General features: G+C 32.0%; 2 protein-coding genes across 2 annotated transcripts; both read left to right on the forward strand.

The window, feature by feature from the left end:
- The first annotated feature begins 1470 nt into the window (after positions 1 to 1470).
- LOC124529959 lies at positions 1471 to 19719 on the forward strand. Its single transcript, XM_047103918.1, has 7 exons — positions 1471 to 1740; positions 10640 to 10757; positions 13782 to 13957; positions 15067 to 15240; positions 17420 to 17517; positions 17760 to 17861; positions 18447 to 19719. Exons 2-7 carry the CDS (start codon positions 10664 to 10666, stop codon positions 18820 to 18822), a joined length of 1020 nt encoding a protein of 339 aa, XP_046959874.1. The 5' UTR covers positions 1471 to 1740; positions 10640 to 10663; the 3' UTR covers positions 18823 to 19719.
- LOC124529813 (dynein intermediate chain 3, ciliary-like) lies at positions 2249 to 4002 on the forward strand. Its single transcript, XM_047103729.1, has one exon. The coding sequence runs from the start codon at positions 2269 to 2271 to the stop codon at positions 4000 to 4002; it is 1734 nt and encodes a 577-aa protein (XP_046959685.1). The 5' UTR covers positions 2249 to 2268.
- Positions 19720 to 20940: the final 1221 nt, after the last annotated feature.

The following is a 20940-nucleotide window of genomic DNA, read 5'->3' on the forward strand; positions in this document are numbered from 1 at the left end:
GATGAAAATATCGACAACAAATTAATTGGTATTTTATTACGTTATTTGTCTAACACCTAATTAGAATATAAATTTATAGTAAATGATATGTCTTTGCGTAATAACACAGTGTAAATACATAATTGTTTCAATATTTTAATATTTATTATTGCATTGAGGTGAGTCTTAGAAATTCCAAAGAATAATTTATTTACCTAGTTACTTCTTTTCTAAATTCATCTCGTAATCAATATTTTTATCCTAATTATAATTGGCAACTAACATTAAACGTTTGGTACTATCATTATCGCGTATTAAAAACGCAACAATAATTATCTATCTCGAATACACATGACCTTAAGTCAAGTAGCAATCAACTGTGGCACTCGATCTCCCGACCATCTAATAACTAATTATACTACTTAACTCTTGACCACAATTAAACGCTCCCATATTTTAATTTGACTTGTCAAAAGCGTCGTAATTTTAAATTATTTAAATGAAGAAGAAAAAAAATCAAGCCTCATATTGAAAAAAACAATTTTTTTTTTAAAAGAGTAGGTAACTACTAAGTTCCCTGTCGGTTCTTCTCGGAAGAATCTCTATTCCAAACTGGTTATTCTTCACTTACTATAAAATACTAGAATAATCGGTGTACCTCTACTATATTGTTTATGTATTATAAACAAAAGCCTTGCTCTCAAGTCACTCTATCTATTAAAAAAAAAACCGCATCAAAATCCCATACATAGTTTTAAAGATCTAAGCATACACAGGGACAGACAGTGGTAACCGACTTTGTTTTATACATATAATAAATATTAAGCTATAGTTTATAAAATGACGATTCAACAGTGCTAGTGAAAGCCTACTTTAATAAAATATATTTTATGATCGTGTAAGAATACACAATTAATTTCGGTTACCTCCCTAACAATATATTCAATTATTATTGTATTAATGTTACGCTGCATTTATTAAATATTGACTGTTTGTTTAAGCTTCATATCATTTAATAGTGATATATTGATTTTAATTACGCCAACAATAGAAAATATTATTCAACATAATGGGTGGTATTAATATCAGTAAATATATAATGACAATATTATTGCTTATTATAAATGTATTGGAAAATGTAATTTCAATAAAATAATATAAGTAAGCTATAGAGTAAAAATAATACAAATTCTCTTAAAAGTAAAATAGGTAGGTATTTATTTCAAACTCGTCCTAACACGTACTGGTTAGGTACCAGTGTGTTCTTGCTTGACATGTCATGAAAACCCCATTACCCGTGTCCCACATAACGCACAATTGAACCATTATGACAGCGAACCTGTCGCAACATACATCAGATCCGGGACCGTGAAGCTTTTCCAAATACGGATACAACGTTGGAAATAAGAACACGTCAATAGAAAAGTAGCTGCATAATCATCGGTCACCACATGAGTTGAGGAACTTAAACGAACCAAACCAGTCTTAATAGGTACTATACTCGCCGATAGCTTGACTCTACGATCGCTTGTTTTACTTCCAGTCACGCGCCAGTCTCCGATGAAACGGCTGTCGGGGCAGAGTATGCGCGAGCGCATTCGCCTTTCGAAACCACATATTTTCTAAAGTGTTACAAGTGCCGTGACTTTGTGAAACACCGATATTGTTTGTAAATATTATTTTTTATTATCTACAGTGGCAATGTGTGACTAAATTTATTGTGAATTAGATTTATCTTGGATTGCGATTACAATTTTTCGGGTAAGCGTTTTATTTATGTTGATTATGTATTTTTTTTTAAATGGTACCACTACGAACCGTTAAGTTATAACGTTGGTTTGAATGTAGTTTAAGGTTAACGGATACCGAAAATTATAGCAATAAATATAAAATGTATAAATTAATTCATTAATCAAACTACGATGGAAAAATAAAAATAATGTCATACTAATTGATTACATAAAAAATATTTAATAACGCATAAAAAATATTCCTTGAACAAGCTCTTATTTCCTAAGATAAAAGATAAGATATTACATCGTTTCCGTTCTACTTATATTAATAGTACATATTTACTATATAAATTTCATTCGATTCCAATTAGTGGAGTAATGAAACGTAAATTCCATAATAAGCAATAAACAAGGACACATATGTTACTAAAGTACAAAACAATGCTTACACCTGATATGTCGTCATACCATGGCCATGACGATTTCCTATTGAAAAATCAATAAACACATGTGCTTCATGATTATCGCTTCGCATATTTAATTCTTGTTTTCGACTATGGGAACTTATTTTAAATCTACATATGAATACACTAAATTACGTAAAAACTTTGGTAAACAACCGCTATTTCAAAACGTACCAGCACATATATTGGACTCAATCAACCCTGATTATGAACTGCAGAAACAGTACATTCTTCGCAATCCTGTGCATCGAGAAGTACAAGCTGTATCGCCACAAACGGAGCACGATAGTAACACAAAGCAAGTAATCAAGCACGAGCAAGGTATAAATCATACCGAAGGCGGTTGGCCTCGTGATGTTCATCTATATAATGAGGAACACATATTACGACATCGTCGTCGCATACAACACGAAGAAAACTATGTCCATTCAGTCTTAAACTTAAGACCAGCCATGGAGCATTTCATCGATCAAAATAACGCAATTGATATGTATCAAGCATATTTTTCTGATATGGAACCTCAAGCCCCAGTAGAAGAATATAAAGTTCAAATTGCTAACGTTTTTCGAGATACTTTTAATCGACCCATTTCAAGCATTGCGTGGACCAATGAGAAAAAGTCTAAAGTTATAGCATCTTACTGCTATAAGACATACTCAGTAGAACCAGATAGAAATCAAAATAATATTTGTTATGTATGGGATGTCAATAGACAAACTTCACCGATATACGAGTTTTCCCCTAAGAGTTGTTGCTGGCAAGTCGAAAGTTCGCCTGTAGAGGCAGAAGTAATAGTTGCTGGACTCAGTAATGGTACAATCAATATCTTTGATATCCGGTCTTCATCTGAGCCTGTAACCACCAGTTCCATATATAATTCTCACTTGGGACCAATAACTGCTCTGCTTTTCACGCATTCACGTACCCATACAGAGTTTTTCACTGGTTCTCTTGATGGACAGTGCTTGTGGTGGGACAAAAGAAACATATCTAAGCCAGTAGATCAGCTTTCGATGTCAGTGAGATACCCAGCTGATGAAGAACCGAATTTAACTAACTCTGAAGGAATAAGTAGCCTTCAATTTGATAAGGGTTTACCCACTAAATTCTTATGCGGTACGGAATCGGGATTAGTCATAAATGCGAATCGTATGGGACGAAGTCATTCGGAGATATTAACTTCATATTGGGTAGCTCACACGGGGCCCGTAAGATCAGTACACCGTAGTCCTTGCACTCTAAGAATGTTTATAACATGTGGAGATTGGAATGTTAAAATTTGGAGTGAAGAAGTTCGGTCAGGTCCTATTATTGTAACAAAACCATACCGACATCAAATTACTGATGTATCTTGGGCGCCTCTTCGATACTCCTGTTATATGGTCGTTGCGGCCGATGGTGTATTTAATTACTGGGATCTTCTTAGAAAATATAAACAGCCAGTAGCATCTCTTAATATATCCGATCATGGCCTCACTAAGATAGCGCCTCATCCAGAAGGCGAGTCTATAGCCGTTGGTGACAATTATGGATCATTATTTTTGTTGCATTTATCTGATAATATGATTTATCCAGGTGTCAATGATAAACAATTAATGCATCAAATATACGACCGTGAAACAAGAAGGGAACACATTTTAGATGCACGCTTGAAAGAAATACGATTAAAGGCGCGGATGGAACAGGAACCCTCGATTATACTTCCTGAAGAAACCACGGATACTGAAGATCTTGAAGCAGAAGAGGAACTTTATTTTAAGATTGTAAAAGAAGAAATTAATATTACGGATGGAGTATTTCCCACGACAAATTTCTCTGACATTTGATAAATATAGTCTGTAAATCACAGATTTTTTTTTATTACATGTTATTTAGTTATAAATGGACAAAAATATTTAATACTCAATTATGATAACTAAACTTATCACTAGTCACTTTTACCACTTTAAACCTTCAATTAAGATTCTATTTTTCTAGCATAACGTTTTAAATTAATTGCTAAAATATTAATAAATACAAATATTATCAAAAAACGATACGAAGTTAACAGCACATAATTTACTCTGTGTCATCTTTAAAGGCAATTATTTATAATGTTAATTATAAATCTGGAAATCTGGCAGCCCGCATGTGTTCCAACAGAACATCCGGTCTTTCGGAGGAGGGTCCCGATGTTTTAAAATATATACACGAACATTAAACGAGGGTTAGAAAATAAAATGTTTTACCCAATAACTTTGAACTACAAATTTTATTAAAAAACAGACAAAACATTTGTAATAATTCAGTGACGAGTTCTGATTACTTCAATGATATTCTAATAAACAGATATGTTATATACCCATACTAAACAACAGAAAAAAGTGTGCCGCGCCGGGGACCGTTTATTTTAGTTTATTTTTACATTTCGTTAAAAGTAAAAAACAAAAACAATAAGTAAAAGGGATAACTGGATGTTTTAATTACGCAAAACGTATTACTACGTAATTATGATGTATTATAACGTATTACTACGTAAAACAAATAAAGACAAACGTCCCAATTAGGACGTTTTCTAGTCTTCACTTTTTGCGCGTTAATAACATATCTGTTTACTACAACATCATTGGATTACTTAATCAATTTACTTACTGTTGTTAAAATTTAAAAAATATTTTAATCGATGTAATTTGTCATTTAACCCACTATATAAAGGGAAATATATATATAGGAATTACATCATAAAATATTTTGTTTACAATAGCGGCTAGGAGTACTAGTTTGTGTGAACAAAGTGCGTCACGGCAACTTTCACCGGAGCCGCTGAACTTGCGACGCACGAGCTCTGCGAGGCGATCCAATTTTCTTCCGCTTACATGTACTGCTTCCCTGGCTTATAATTTTACCCACACTTTTTCAAGACCATTACTTTTTAATCACAAAGATAGTATTAAGTTGATTGACAGCCTTGGCGAAGAAGTAAATACTTAGATACATGTATAATGTCATATTACTATTGCAATGCTGAATCTTTGTCAAATTTACTTGATGGCCGCTTTGGCAAACATAGCTTTCATCGCTTTAACATGATGATAGAACCTTTTGCTAGCCGGTCTGATTAGGTTCTAAATTCAAATTACTTATACTACCGTCTAAGTACTTACTAGGAATACTTTGTATTGCTCTATTCTGGTTTGAAAGATTAACAACATTTTCGTTCCCATGCTTGTCGGAACATTGGCGGAATGGTTAATACTTCGAATTGCTAATGGCTATTTGCAGTAACGACCACTTTCGTCCCATGGTCCACTTGTTCGTTTACCTTTTTTTAATAAATGGTAAGTAAGAAAATAGATGAAATAGAGCCAGACAATAATAAAAAATATTTTTTGTATATTTAAAGTGGTAAGGTATTTAAATTGGCAATTATTTTTTTGATGTAGAGTGATAATGTAAAATTACTGTAAAAAAGCAATCATTGTGTTTCAACTCGAACGAAATAATCATTAACGCGAAAAAAAAACTATTACTTCATAAATCTAATCAATTATTTTGCCGAGTTATATAAAACAATATTTTAATTTTAATATTTCAATATAATATTTTGATATCATCATCATAAAACAAAGTTGAGTCGAGATGGCCCAGTGGTTAGAACGCGTGCATCTTAACCGATGGTTGCGGGTTCAAACCCAGGCAGGCACCGCTGATTCATGTGCTTAATTTATCTTTATAATTCATCTCGTGCTCAGCGGTGAAGGAAAACATCGTGAGGAAACCTGCATGTGACAAATTTCATAGAAATTCTGCCACATGTGTATTCCACCAACCCGCATTGGAACAGCGTGGTGGAATATGTTCCAAACCTTCTCCTCAAATGGAGAGGAGGCCTATAGCCCAGCAGTGGGAATTTACAGGCTGTTGTTTGTTTTGTTTTGTTTACCGCTGTCTGTCCTTATTAATGCTTTATCCTTAAAATTACGCATCAGATTTTGATGCGGTTTTTTAATAGATAGAGTTAATCGAGCGGAAATGTCTTGTATTTAATACATAGTCAATATAGTCAAGATACATTGATAATTTTATGTGATAATGCACTCGTGCGAAGCGGGGGCGGGTCGATAGTTAAGAATAAGACATTGATTAACTAATTTCATGGAAATTGATCTCATAAATTATAGTAGCTATGTATAATGTACATATATGTCTATATCTATATTGCAGGTCTACGATAGACCCGATCGTAGTCTATCCACAATTATAGACGATGGCGATATTTCGATATTAAATCCATAAAATTCTATTACATGAAATTCAACCGACGGCCATGTTTGACGTTTACGGGTGCATTATATGAATAGGATTAACCGTTTTTGTTTTGTTTTATTTAATATAAATACCCGAGGCGAAGCAGGATCTTCATCTAGTTTAATAAAAGTCTCAGCAACAAACAATCCGTTCAAGTAACTTCTGATACTATATATATTTAATTATACATACATAATTGATTCTGCTATGCGCAATTAATGTGGAATGTCATGTTCGCTACTGGTCTATTGCAATGTAGGTTAATGTATAGTACACGCTTAGTAGATGTAGATTTTTATAAAATTACATAATTATAAATACAATGTAACATTTACTTTACTTCTACACTCTATATAGAGTGTATAAGAAAAGTAAATGTAAAATCTGTATACATATGTATACATATATACGTGATCACACTCATTCATTATCGCACTTACAACACACACATATAGGTACATACATTATTATATAAAGTATATGCCCTTGGTAGTAGGGCTTTGTGCAAGGCGGCCTAGGTAGGTACCACCTACTCAAATATAAACCGCTAAACAAGAGTACTTAACGTATTGTTGTGTTCCGGTTTAAAGGATGAGTGAGCCAGTGAAACTACAGGCACTAGGGACAAAGCATCTTAGTTCCAATCGTTGATGGCGCATTGGCGATTTAAGGAATGATTAATATTTCTTATGGGCCACCACCTCTCATAGACAATGGTCTATGTGCGGTAGTGATCACTTAACATCAGATGGCCCATAAATCCGTCCGCTAAATTATGCCATAAAACATCGCTATATATCACTATATTATATTATAAAACGAGAATAAGACACATATGATATTTTGGTAGCCTTAATAAAAACCGAATAGTATGACTTACGTACAAAAGTTTTAATCTGACAATAAATAATACTATAGGAACAAACCCCTGTACCAAAATTAAGGACCACACAATAATTAAAACTTTAAGGTAGAGTATGAATGTTAAGTTTTAAACCACATTTGGAAATGTATTATGTTAAAATTTGTGGGTTTTTAAGAAAATAAAACACTTAAAAAACGCTCCTTTTTATATACTAGTACAGCGTAACGTTATACAGGTATAAAAAACAGAATGGCGTCCCTTTTAGCGCGTTCGTCTCATTTAAAAAAATAGTCGGAAGTCAGTTGACGAACTAGTGAGGTAAAATTACTGTTTATTTAATATAAATGACGAGTAACGTAATTTTAAATAATACATTATACAGGTAATAAAGAATAGGTAACTAAATCAGGATATAATATAATATTGATAGTTGTTATTATTTGCCACAACAACGGTGCCTATGTTCCACTTGTTAACAATTAGTAATTCCTCTAAAAATACACATAACTTACATCTGGTACGTAAGTAACGTTTTAAGTCACTTAATCTGAAGTAGGTTCAAGAACTTGAGACTAAGTTCTAACTATAAATATACCAAGTGTAATAATCAAAACATCTGATACGTATGTACTTGCTAAGGCTAAAGTCGTGTGGGAACATTGTACTTTAATAATACACTATGACTCACTTTATGGAACACTATAAAATTTAAATAAAGACCCATCTTAAATGTGTTATTTACATACCCAGCTATATTTGACTGCATCTTTAGAATTAAAAAACTATATATCTTCTTTGTTAGTAAATAAGATCAAAAATAATGTCTAGTTTAGTAAGAAGATTTCATTATAAAATAAACGTTTTTCTATTCAAGTGGCCCTCTTGTATCTACTACCAATAAAGTACTCCATACACCGGGGCGTCATAAATATCGTCCGAACAATGTTTTATATATATATTTCACAATGGTTTAAGATTCTTCCTACCTTACAGACACTACAAATGATTTCGATTGTATTTGCAAATTGCAACTTAAAAATTCCAAGAATATGTTTTATTCAAGTATAAAGTAATATTTTGTTTCCTTTTACAATATAGGTCAGGAAATACTTGTGATAATAAAATCAAAGATTATAAACCTTCATTTCCGTGCCCTTGCATATAAATCAAATATTTTCGTCGAATGGCGAACCAAAGATTATAGAAATGACATATATTTATATTAAAAATATTAATAGACAACGTATTTTGTACCGTATATTATATTATAACATTATCGGATAGATAATATAAATTTAACGTAAATAAAATGAAAAAAATATAACTTTTTGCCGCTTGTTCGCGGTAAAATCTACATTCCGAAACGGTAGTGTGAAACTTCCAATTTAATCTTGTTATGTTAAAATACTTCTTTGAATTTATTCAAAACGCTTGTATCCGATTTATAAAATTAGTTATATTTTAATGTTGAAGTGTCATAAATTTCTGTCAAATAACAATTACAGTTAAAACACGAACCGCTTTTGTTTCTATGTACCAACAACAACGCTTATTAAAATATTTTTTGTACTTTTAATATCCATTCTTAAAAATTAAACCAATCAATATACAAAATATTGATTTTGTATATTGATTGGTTTAATCATTGCATACATAGAATAAATTAATAGCATCTGATCGTGTGCATAAGAAATTAAAATGGCAGAGCTATTAATTGCCGGTGACACACTTTCGATTCTATAATAACAGCGGCTCGCTCGTATTACTATAAACGATAGCTTTTTTGCTTTAGTTCTCCATAGATTTTATTTTATCGGATAATCTAGTTTCTATGCCTATTTGTAAAGAATTTGTCGCTACAGTTCACTATGCGTACTTCGTACCTCGATCTTAGATTTACTTTTGTTTATATAATGCAGCTATAAAATATCTTTAATATATGAAACAGTTATATTATTGATTTCGTCATATTTTAAATAAATTTCAACGTTTTCACTCACACAGATTACATAATTTAAAACTTAGGAAATAATAATTACAACTTTCAATAATTCTGTTTGATATAACATTTGCGAATGTAACTTGATACAAACTGGTTATGTTAACTATAGTTAGGTATACTTATTACAAGTAGAGATAAGATTTTTGCATCATGAAATAGCTCTTTGCATATAAATTGTGACTGTTAAAATACATTAACTTACCGTGTGACGAAAGCGAGCGACAATAAGAGACGTAATGTATTTATTTCTATTATGTATGTTGATTGTGATGAAGTGACGCTTTGTTGTCATTATTCGCTTGATATAACAATGGCGAAAACATGCTAAGTAAAATGCGTGGGTATGTGAAGCTACTAGGCATGCGACGAATGCCAATGTCAACTAATTTGCAAACCGGTCCTTACTGTTACACCAAAACGGTTTGACCCACATCACGTCTATATTATAATAATTTTAATAAGTCACGAAATCCTTTCAAACAAATATGACGTGACCACAAATTAGCTCAACCCAAACAGGCATGGTGAATGACGTTAATGATTCTGTCACTTTAAAATTCAAATTAACCGAGCGTTCATTGAATGCCGCTTTTGATAATTGTTTTCTGATGTTTTTAGACACTAAAATACTTAATGAAATAATAGAATAAAAAATAATATACTCATTAAAGACGGATTAGTTTAAAATAAGCTTTAATTATGAACCCACTTAAATGGCTTACTACAGATGACTCATACTACGAACTCCCGCAGAATACTTAACTTATTAATAGATTTGATTTCAGATTTTATTGCCAAAGCGTATGCTTATGCTTAAGCATACATTAAATGAATATTTATATACCCGGTCCGTAGTGAAAAATTTTATTAAGAGAAATACACTTAAAATGAAAGCACTGCAATAGTTAGCACCTAATCTTGATCTATTAATTCACAATGGCGCGCCCTTCCACATCAAATTTATTAGTATCGTTGTATATGAGTAAATGTCGCTTGTGCTTACAGAATATCTTAAGTGTGCGCGAAACGTAATCACGTAGATATACATAACAAAAAAGCATGACTTACAATTCGTTGACTTTCGTTCGGAATATAAAAGTACATTAGAAAATTAGTAAAAGTACTTATTATTTATTCTAAAATAAAAACCCTACGAGCTCTTTTGTCTGTTCTTTATAGTTAAATCCGCATTCCGACGATTGTTTTAACGTTCATTTCGTATTATGATTAATACATAGGTACAAATACATGTAAAATTACGATTGTTAAGTGTGAAGCACTAGTATTGAATAAGATATCTTTGTTCCAGTAATACCATGAGGCGCGCAATGCGATGAAACAAGTGGTGGTGGCGTTGGCGTTGCTCGTGACGGCGACGCGCGCGCAGCTCCGGCCGGCCGACGCGCCGCCTGCCATTAACGATACAAGTGAGTGAGTCCCTGTAACTTCTACTCTTTGAAAATTTTCGACAACTAACAACATGTCTCCGTCATTTTTTATTTGATGGTACTGAGGCCAAAATTGCATCGCCAAAATTCGTAAAACCGATCACATCCGAATTAAGTACGATATCCCAAATTATCAATATTTATTTCTCACTCGAATATGATCTTTGCACAAACGTAAACTTGTAATATTATATGACCTAATATATTCGTCAATTTGACGCGTCGATTTACATGCACTTGCTTTCTCTGACGCGTGAATCTATAGCTCCGAATAGCGTCGAATGGCGCGATAGGGAGCTATTTCTATTGGTTGTGTAAATCGGCAGTAATCGGTTTTATTTTCATTCCATTGCATTTTCCGATGCTACATCTAATTTGTGTCCTATTATGTCCTATACCTAAATTCGAAAGATTGAAGATTCCCATGCTCATCCGTCACTCTAAACAAATTGAAAATACAAATATTTACTCGTACCTTATTTCGCTCCGCGGCTTCACCTAATGTGAGGAGACGAAAGAGGTGCAAATTTTAGTTACTGATTCCCAGGCTAAAAGTAACCTTTATGCTATTCCAAATCAAAATGACAAATTTATTTCTCTACAACAAAGAGTTGCACATTTGTTCTAATTTCATTACATTTTTACGTAAAACATTTTTTCTATGTATCTACAACTTCGCTAAAAATTTACTAAAACACTTATTTGTTTTAGTATTAAACTCATCTTAATTGTTCAGGAATTTTATTGGATCCAATTTACTACTTAATTATTGAACTTCGAAGATCGACTTGTTCGTTAAATCACGTAAACGAATATACATTTTTTTCTCAACCATTTTTATTACTTATTGTTAGTTATTGTTTATTTCTTCAATCAATATCTATTATACAGAATACAAAACCAAGAAATGTACTGAACATAATATCGCCATCTTTATCTATCCCATAAAACTGTACCCAAAAGTGTGAGGGTGATAGATACATTATTTAATACTTCATATTGTTTCCTTGTTCCAAAGCTGTTGTTATAGGTTACAAGAAGTCTACTTTCAATGCGCATATTGTACAAGGTTTCCGAGTCTAGTTGTTTACCTTAATGTTAAATAATATGTTATTTATTTTATCTTTACGACATCACGTCGTATTACATATAATATATATGAGATTAATCAGAGAGATCTATTGTGTTCTGCTCTTTTCAGATATCCATGAATCCATTTAAAATTTGCAATATAAATTGAACTTACCGTACATAGATACAAAGAAATCAAATCAATTGAGGTAAAAGATGTTGTTGAATAATAATTAAAATTGCCCCCAACATTAAAAATAATCATAAAACGACGTTTTAAGGAACAAGGCTCGAGTAAGGTGGCATCAGCGTGAAAAATAATTCAAGCGTTACCTTTGCTGTATTTTTCTATTATGTACGTACTTAGCATAACAAGTCTTTGTTCACAAATGTAAGCAATGCTCATCAACTTCATTCCAAATAACAGATAATTTACATGGTGGCTATTTTTTTTTTATATTTACTAAAGGTATAGATATATAATGCCTAGAACGTGATAAATAGACAGATAATAAATTAGGAAGAGAAAAATACTTATTATAATATAATTTAAATTTAATTATGTTTGAATAAAAATGATAGATATAAATTTTTTAATAATTTTATTTGTCTATAAATACTAAACACACTTTCACTTTATACGTAGGCAGCATTTACACTATCAATAATTAAAAATCAGTAAGACTCAAAATGAATACGTTTTATAAAATCATTTAATCGTTCAATTCAATAGGAACTCGTTCAAACATTGACACAATGATGCATAGCGAAATGTATATAAAATACAGTGGCTCACTATTCGATCGGTCAGTCCCGTTAATTGAACGCCACACTAATCGCATATTGCACGCGCTTTCCCTTTGGAAAGTGTTTAAAATGATTATTGGTTGCGCAATATGAATATTTAATGTACCAACTAAAATAATAACTTTAAATTACTCGATCAAAGAAAATAATTTGAATAACTACGTACTATTTACTTTCGTTAAAATATAATAGAGCAGTGAAAATTACGTCTGAATGAGTAAATATTTTTTTCGTGTTAAGAATCATTTCGCAATACTATAAAGCATTGAATGTTAAACATAGTTAGTTCGAAAAATAAAAAATATATCACGAGAAACGAATGATGTAATTAATGGTTTCTACTGATTATTTTCTAATTAATAAAAACGAGTTTAGCTATTACTTTTTAGATAATAAGTTGTGTAATATTATATAGTGATTTTTGTTGTAACACTTATTCACCGGTATAATCGTTGTCATTCTTTAATATTATTTAGAGAACAATCGTAATTTAAATTTTATATTACTTTACAGTTGAGTTATTAGTTACAGTTCAGTATAACTCTACATATGCGGTATATATTTTCGTAAATAACTAAAAGACACATTTTTAATATTAGTAAGCGCTGCTTACCAGCAGCAGGTACAAAGTTAACAATAACGGTATACGAAAAAATGTTGCGATAAGTTGGTCAAACGGAATTTAAAAAAAGAACACGCCGTACCGTTTAGAATCAGAATTGTCTAATTTTACGATAAATTACCAACTTAAAGTAGCAACCTAATGAGAGTTATGTGGGAAACTATTAGAGGACATTTATATATATATAACATGATTACATACATATATGTATGTAATATAAATAAACGGAATTATATCTAATAGAAATACCGAGACTAATATTCTAAAACAATATAAAGTAATGTTTATTGTAACATCTTCTATTTCAAATTTCAAGACACTTTATCAAGTATTATTTGTTCATGTTACTCGTAACCGAATGTGTCAATTAAACTCTTTTTTTATCTTCCTTTCAAGTAATATATAACATTGATATAGGCTGTAAGCAAGCAGAGCTAAATAAATGAACACAGACGGAGTTAGTTCCATATAGAATGATCCTCATCAAACCTCTCCAATTTCAGGATGCGGTGCGGAGTGCGTGCGTTGCGCTGCGGATGGGTGCGTCAAGTGCGCCCGTCTACTCGTCTGGCCGGGGGGCTCGTGTGCGCACGACTGCCCCGCCGGCACACGCGAGTCCTGGGCTCACGACGAGCACCTCATGGGCCGCGTGTGCTATCCAGCCCATACTTATAATGAAGTCAGTGAAATTATATATTTTTCTGATTCAATAGCACTCACCACACTATATTCCAAATATTTTACATTTCAATTAACATTTAATATATTTCGCCGACCAAAACGCTGCCCCAAATTTTAAATATAAACCTTTAAATTAACACTTTTTAATTACCTTAAAATATTTAATTTAAAGTAATTATTTAAATTTAATTAATTATTACTTATATGTAGTTTCAAAATTGTAAAGCTAAATTTAATTATTTCAAAGTAAAAAATTGCACTATACCGAACTACGACTATAGAGTATTATTTTTAAATTTTAAATGTCATACAAAAAAATTCAACATCATTTCCTATGAAACAGTAAATGAAGTGTCATTAAATGAAAGAGTTACTATTCAGTAGAGGAGCACTTTCAGCCGTAATATCACCTCGGAAAAGTAAGATTACAACATCACTAGTTCATTTAGGTTACAAGCGCATGCAGCGTATGAGATAATTTGAAATGCAAATGCCGCATGGGAATAAAAACTACATATAAAACAGACGTATGAGAACTAAAATAGGTCACAAGTTCGGTGAGCAAACAGACGTCTCATATACATACTTACCTTGCTTTGATGCGCTACAAATGAAGCAACATTCGATTAATCAAAGTTAGGAAACCGTAATGAAAAACAGTCTTCATTTGTTCACATTTACATAATCCGATAGTAGTTAACTATAAATATGTCGATTAATTCACAATAAACCTCTTTAGAGATGGATTTTTTGTTACATTATGTCATTAAAAGTACTCGTGCATTTTTTAGTATTCAAAGGCATGTGGTGCGTATAAAATACAATTTGATTTGTTTTTTTTTTTCAAATTTATGTAATGATTAAAAATACAGATAATAATGCTAACAAATAATTGATATAAATTAATATGTTAAATGTATGTGAGTTTTAAATTCATAGATAACCATTTTTCTTTTTCATTATTGTAATTTGTTTTTTTTTTCTTTTTATATTATGATTATTTACTTTTTTGTGTAAATTATTTGTGCTAAAGTTCAATTATCAAATTAAATATGTAAATTGTAATGAGTAATATATTTTTACGATATTATAATTATCTCTTTGCAGGTGTTGGTAGGTGGCGCGTGCGGTGCAATCATTTGCATAGGTTTGATTGCTGCTATAGCCGCATATGCCCGATGTCGCAGCAATACACGAACGCAGGCTCAGCCTTTACCACAACCAAACCAGGATGATGACGCACAGCTCCGAGAATTTCACAAACAACTTGATTGTTTAAGAGTAAGTCCTATGAAACAAAACTACGAATGCCATATCGTTTGTGTGATATAGTTAATAATTAATTTTGAAAATATTACTTTATGTGCGGACTTTTCTATATTTATATTAAAAAAAAACTGTTCAGCCTTGTGGTCTTGAAGAGAGCCACTTCGTTGAACAACTCATATGCTATGAAGAATTAATTATCAACAAAAGAATTTCCAAGAAAAGTTGTTGTCTAAAATTTGACTAGTCTTTTAAGTTTAGCAAATTAATTTAAATTTAGCAAAACACTGTGAATTGGATCACATTGTAAAGTAATACTTTACAATGTGATCCAATACACAGTGTTAATGTCAATATACCGAGAATTAGTGAAAAATAACAATCGGGTAATATCGGTACTATGAATATCATTTTCCAATTGCAACAAATAAAATAGAAACAACTAAATGTAAATTAAGTTTACGTTACGTTTGCGTTAATATTCATGGAATACATTCGGTATCAGATGATGATTCTGTATTCCACATTAATAACATACGACTACAAAACAGCGCTGCCGTAGCCGTGCCGCCCCGTTGAAGCGTGAATGAGCCCTAACGTACCGTAAAAACAACATGCTTATATTCACGAGCGTCAGTGATATGATACCCTGTTACTTTCGAAAGTTATAAAAGGAGATCTTGCCTCAGACCACTCTCACTGTCGATGTCGTCTAAACCAGTTGTGTTTGCAAATCACACACATAGGCGCTCGCACGCGTCTAATGTAGCTATCCTTATTGTATACTCGTATACATCGAGTTCAGATGATGAATCGCTTTTGTTATTAAAACATTTGACGACCTCCGTGGTCGAGTGGTGTGCACACCGGTTTTCATGGGTACGCCACTCTCAGGACCCGGGTTCGATTCCCGGCCGAGTCGATGTAGATTACCATTAGTTTTCTATGTTATCTTGGGTCTGGGTGTTTGTGGTACCGTCGTTACCTCTGATTTCCATAACACAAGTGCTTCAGCCACTTACATTGGGATTAGAGTAATGTATGTGATGTTGTCTCATATCTCATGTTGTCTCATATTTAACTCGATTTATTGTCACTACATATTATAAAACAAAGTCCCAGGCCGTGTCTGTCTGTCTGTATGCTCGCGATAATCTCCAAAACTACTGAACGGGTTTTGATGCGATTTTCAGTAGATAGAGGGATTCATAAGGAAGGTTTAGGTACATAATTTATCTGTTTTTGAGTAAATAAGTTGAAATAGAACAACAATTGTTAAACATGTCGTCATAAAAAGCGACAAAAAAATATAGATAAAAGGTAAAAATATAAAAAAAAAACTTATTTAGACCCGTGAGAAGCCGGGACGGGTCGCTAGTTAGATCTATTTATTAAACGAACACAAATTTTATATTTTCGAATCGATGTTTAATTTTCCAGTTATTTACTATTAAATTAATTTGCTATATAAATTGAGCAGATGTTAGGTAACTCAGCGCTGAATCTAATTACGAAATTTGGAAACAGGGCATGTCGGCTACGGATTTAAAAAAAACTCGTATACGCGATGAGACTTCTTCCGGCATTTGTAGCGAAATCGAGATTGCTTTTCGGATGCTTACAAAATTATATGAAACCGTTGGCTATGTTGTAACAATGATATCCACTTCATAATTATAGTAATATGATCTATGTCTTCATAACAGCATTCTTATGTTCATGTTATGTACAAGTAATAGTTAGTTTAGTTTAAAAAGAAAAAAATACATAAAACGATGTTAGAATTTCAATCCTGTCTGATTCCAACTCTCTTTCCAATAGTTCTGTTGCCAAACATTCCCTAATTTGCTTTAGTCCAAATTGAAAAGTGATAGTAATTTTTTGACGACGTATCGTCGATGTGAGATACTTACTATTACTATTTACTTTTTATGGTACCACCGGGTATGCTTGAATTTCTCTACTTACCATCACGTAGCACGTTTGCTACTAAAATTAGAAGATACTTGTACAATAATCTTTCGGTACAAAATTCTTCTACATCAAAAGTTTTAGTTCACTCTTAGCTCTTAAGACATTATCAACGTGAATCAGTTTACTTTATGCAAATTCGATTGTTTAGACTCTGCATAAGAATTTTTAGATAACGAATTTTACGACGTATTTTGTCATAAAATAGCTATTTTTGTTGCAGCCACATGCATACACTTTGCTGGCAATATTGAATCATACAAGGAATCAAGTCCGAGAACTCTATCAGCTTGGAAACAATGACGCTGCAATGGCTTATAGGTAATTTTGATGAAATATTTATATATTTGTTGTTAAGCAAATAAATACCATATTAATCCATTTAAAATTCAAGAAACTTATGATTTTTTGAAAGAAATATTACAACAGAATTTAAATAACTACAGTAATTAACCTCGAAACTCACTTACCTATTACATGTGTGCCAGTTTTTTTTAATGTCTTGGTTGAATTATTTTCAAATAAAAACCATATGATAACAGTATTTATATTTCAAAATCCAGTTGTGTGCTGAGCGACCTAGCGAAGTTGCTGATTCTTCTGAACAAACAACAGGTGCCCGTGGTCCCGGATGAATGGCAAAGGCTAGCCAGTTGGGCAGAACGGTATCTATCCAGTGATCACTACAATTTATTATAAAGTCTATTAAAATTGGCCATATTTTTACAGTTATGATAAATATAAATAATATAGTGTATTTAGTTTTTTCCAAGAATAGCCTCCTAATTTGTCATCGTTACTCCTTAACGTTTGAGGAAAAACATTATCAAACAAACCTATCTACATATATACTTACAACATAGTTAAAAAATGGGAAGCGTTTGTAAATATATTTAATTAACTCATGTTTCTTCCCGTTTGTACAATCTCCAATCATCTAAAAACATTACTCAATATTACAGCTTTGTTTTCATTTTTATAAGCCATTTCATCATTATCAGTCCAAAGGTAACAAAAAATGATATTCGAAGGAATCTCAGTCGACAACTCAATTATACGAAAAGTGGCAGTACTTAATAGCGTACTATTATCGGGTTTAATAATATCTGCCGAAAGCAAATTATAATAAAATTCTACTATATTAAATACCGGCTACAATGCCACATGCGAAGATTTACTGTGGGCAATATAATATCTACCAGACTTTATATGTATGTCAAATCAAAAACTAATGTTACTTTTTTTTTCAGAATATTAAAACGTTATCGTCGTGTAAGCTTAGGCCAACAGCAGCAAGAACAATTGGTGAACTTCCTACCATCCCCACCGAGTCAAGGATCCGATTCCGAAACAACTCAACAATCTTTCACCACTTTTAAACCACCGTCGTACTCGCCGTCTTCGTATGAAAGCCACATACTCGACAAAGATTTAGAAAACCAGTGTGAATGGAGTGATGTGGGAAGACCCCCTAGTTACTCCCAAATAGAGAGAGAAAGCGAAACTATCGTCCTCTCCGATCCTTGGGAGAGGCGCCCGATAGTTAGACGGGAAAGTGTATGGCTAGAGGATGAACTCTTCGAAATGACAAGGCGTCCTCAAGACGAACTTACCACGGAACTGTAAACTTAGTTTAAACTACGCAAATGCGACAAGTACAAATCTCACTAGAATATTCTTTTAATTTAATTACACAAACTATAGAATAGAAGATAATAGAATGAGGTGCTTTTGTTTTGAATGTAAGAAGTGCACCAACCCTAAATAAACTAATATAGCGCCAATGAAGTTATCTATTTCGTTTCATATAAGAAAAATATATTAACTATGAAAAAAAATGTATTCGAAAGTACTAAAACGGCGTACGCAATACGTATAACGTCAAAAATTCTTCATTGCATCTATTTTTTTCTTCTATTATTGGTTTATTAAATAAATAATTAAGGCACAACCAAAGTAGGTAGTTATAAAATAGGAGTCTAGTCTGTTTTGAAATTTAATTTTTTTTTATTTTGCTCATTAATAACAAGTAACGCCCTAATATTCTCTCTCAAAAGTAAACAAAAAATGAATTCTTTAAATCACCAGTAGGTAAATGAGATTTCAACTGTTGTTGTTATATTATGACATAGCTTTAATCTGCTATATTTTAAACCACCGCACGATGTTTTCATGTAGGTAATATTCAAATGTTGAATATTATTATTATTAATATATAAATGTATAAAAAACATTAAGTATTGTTAAGATAGCTTATAGCTTGCTACATGCTTTGTTTACTAAAAACAAATTCATAATAAGATTTACTTCTAATTATTACTTTGGTTAGCAACAAAAACATGAAAATGTATTTATTTTATATCGATCTTTGAAATAATAAGCACAATTAATTTTAAATTAAAATGAAGTAAAAATAAATAAAAGGTTAAATACAACGACTTAGAGTTAGATATAATCTATGTAAAATGTTTAATGTTGATATGTTTGTGAAGTTTCATGTTTGTTAATAAAAAAATGAGTGTACTGTTTTTTATACATTGCGTAACCCTTTGGTAGATTTTTTATATTTTTGCGTTCAATAATAACAGGCAAGTAATCAGGGTGAGCTGAGATGGCCCAGCGGTTAGAACGCGTGCATCTTAACCGATGATTGCGGGTTCAAGCCCAGACAAGCACCACTATATATATGTGCTTAATTTGTGTTTATAATTCATCTCGTGCTCGGTAAAGAAAAACATCGTGAGGAAACCTGCATGTGTCTAATTTCATCGAAATTCTGCCACATGTGCATTCCACCAACCCGTATTGGAACAGCGTGGTGGAATATGTTCCAAACCCTCTTCTTAATGGAAGAGTAGGCCTAATCTCAGCAGTGGAAAATGTACAGGCTGTTACTTTACTTTACTTTACTTTACTTTACTTTACTTTACCTTAATCGGGGTTAGATAAATTAGAATTTATTATAAGAATGCCTTCTTTCAAATAGCTTATTGAATTCGTTTTTTAATATTAACAATTTGTTTTCTGATATCACACAAGGTTCTCTTGGGATTTCACAGACCGGATAAACAAACCCTCGCAACTTGTTATATAATAATTTCTATAAGAGTATACGAATCTCAATTCCATTACTACTGTAAACAACCCTACTTCAGGTCCCAGGTTTTATTTCCGATCACAACCAATATTTGTTCTGGTTATAGGTAAAAAATGTGTAAGATATTGAGTAAACATCTTTGAGTGTCAGATTTGGATACCAGTATAACTATATACCATACTAGTATAACAGTGTAACAATATAGTATAAAACAAAGTCACTTCCCGCTGTTTGTCCCTGTGCTTAGGTTATTAAGACTACGCAACGGTTTTTGATGCTGTTCTTTTAATAGATAGAGTAACTCCAGAAGCTTTGTATGTATAATAATATAGTGGATAAACACTGATAATTTTAGAGGTTTCTAAATTGCTGTCGTTAATAAACACATATTTTTGCGCTGACATTGTAAACACTACCTTAAACCCTACGAGATAGATTTAAAAAATGTACTGCGCCTTAATAGGGTATACAAAAAAATCCGCTATGGTATATTTCTATCACTTATAATATAACCCACAATAACCATTTTTTATTCTTTACTTTCTACGATACCTTTATTTACAAAGTGATTTTAAGCAATAGAAGAGAAAGAATATTTTCGATTATATTACACATTTAAAATGCAGGCATATAATAACGGTTTGTAT

This window comes from Vanessa cardui, chromosome 5 (assembly GCF_905220365.1).
Source record: "Vanessa cardui chromosome 5, ilVanCard2.1, whole genome shotgun sequence".
Lineage (NCBI taxonomy): Eukaryota > Metazoa > Arthropoda > Insecta > Lepidoptera > Nymphalidae > Vanessa > Vanessa cardui.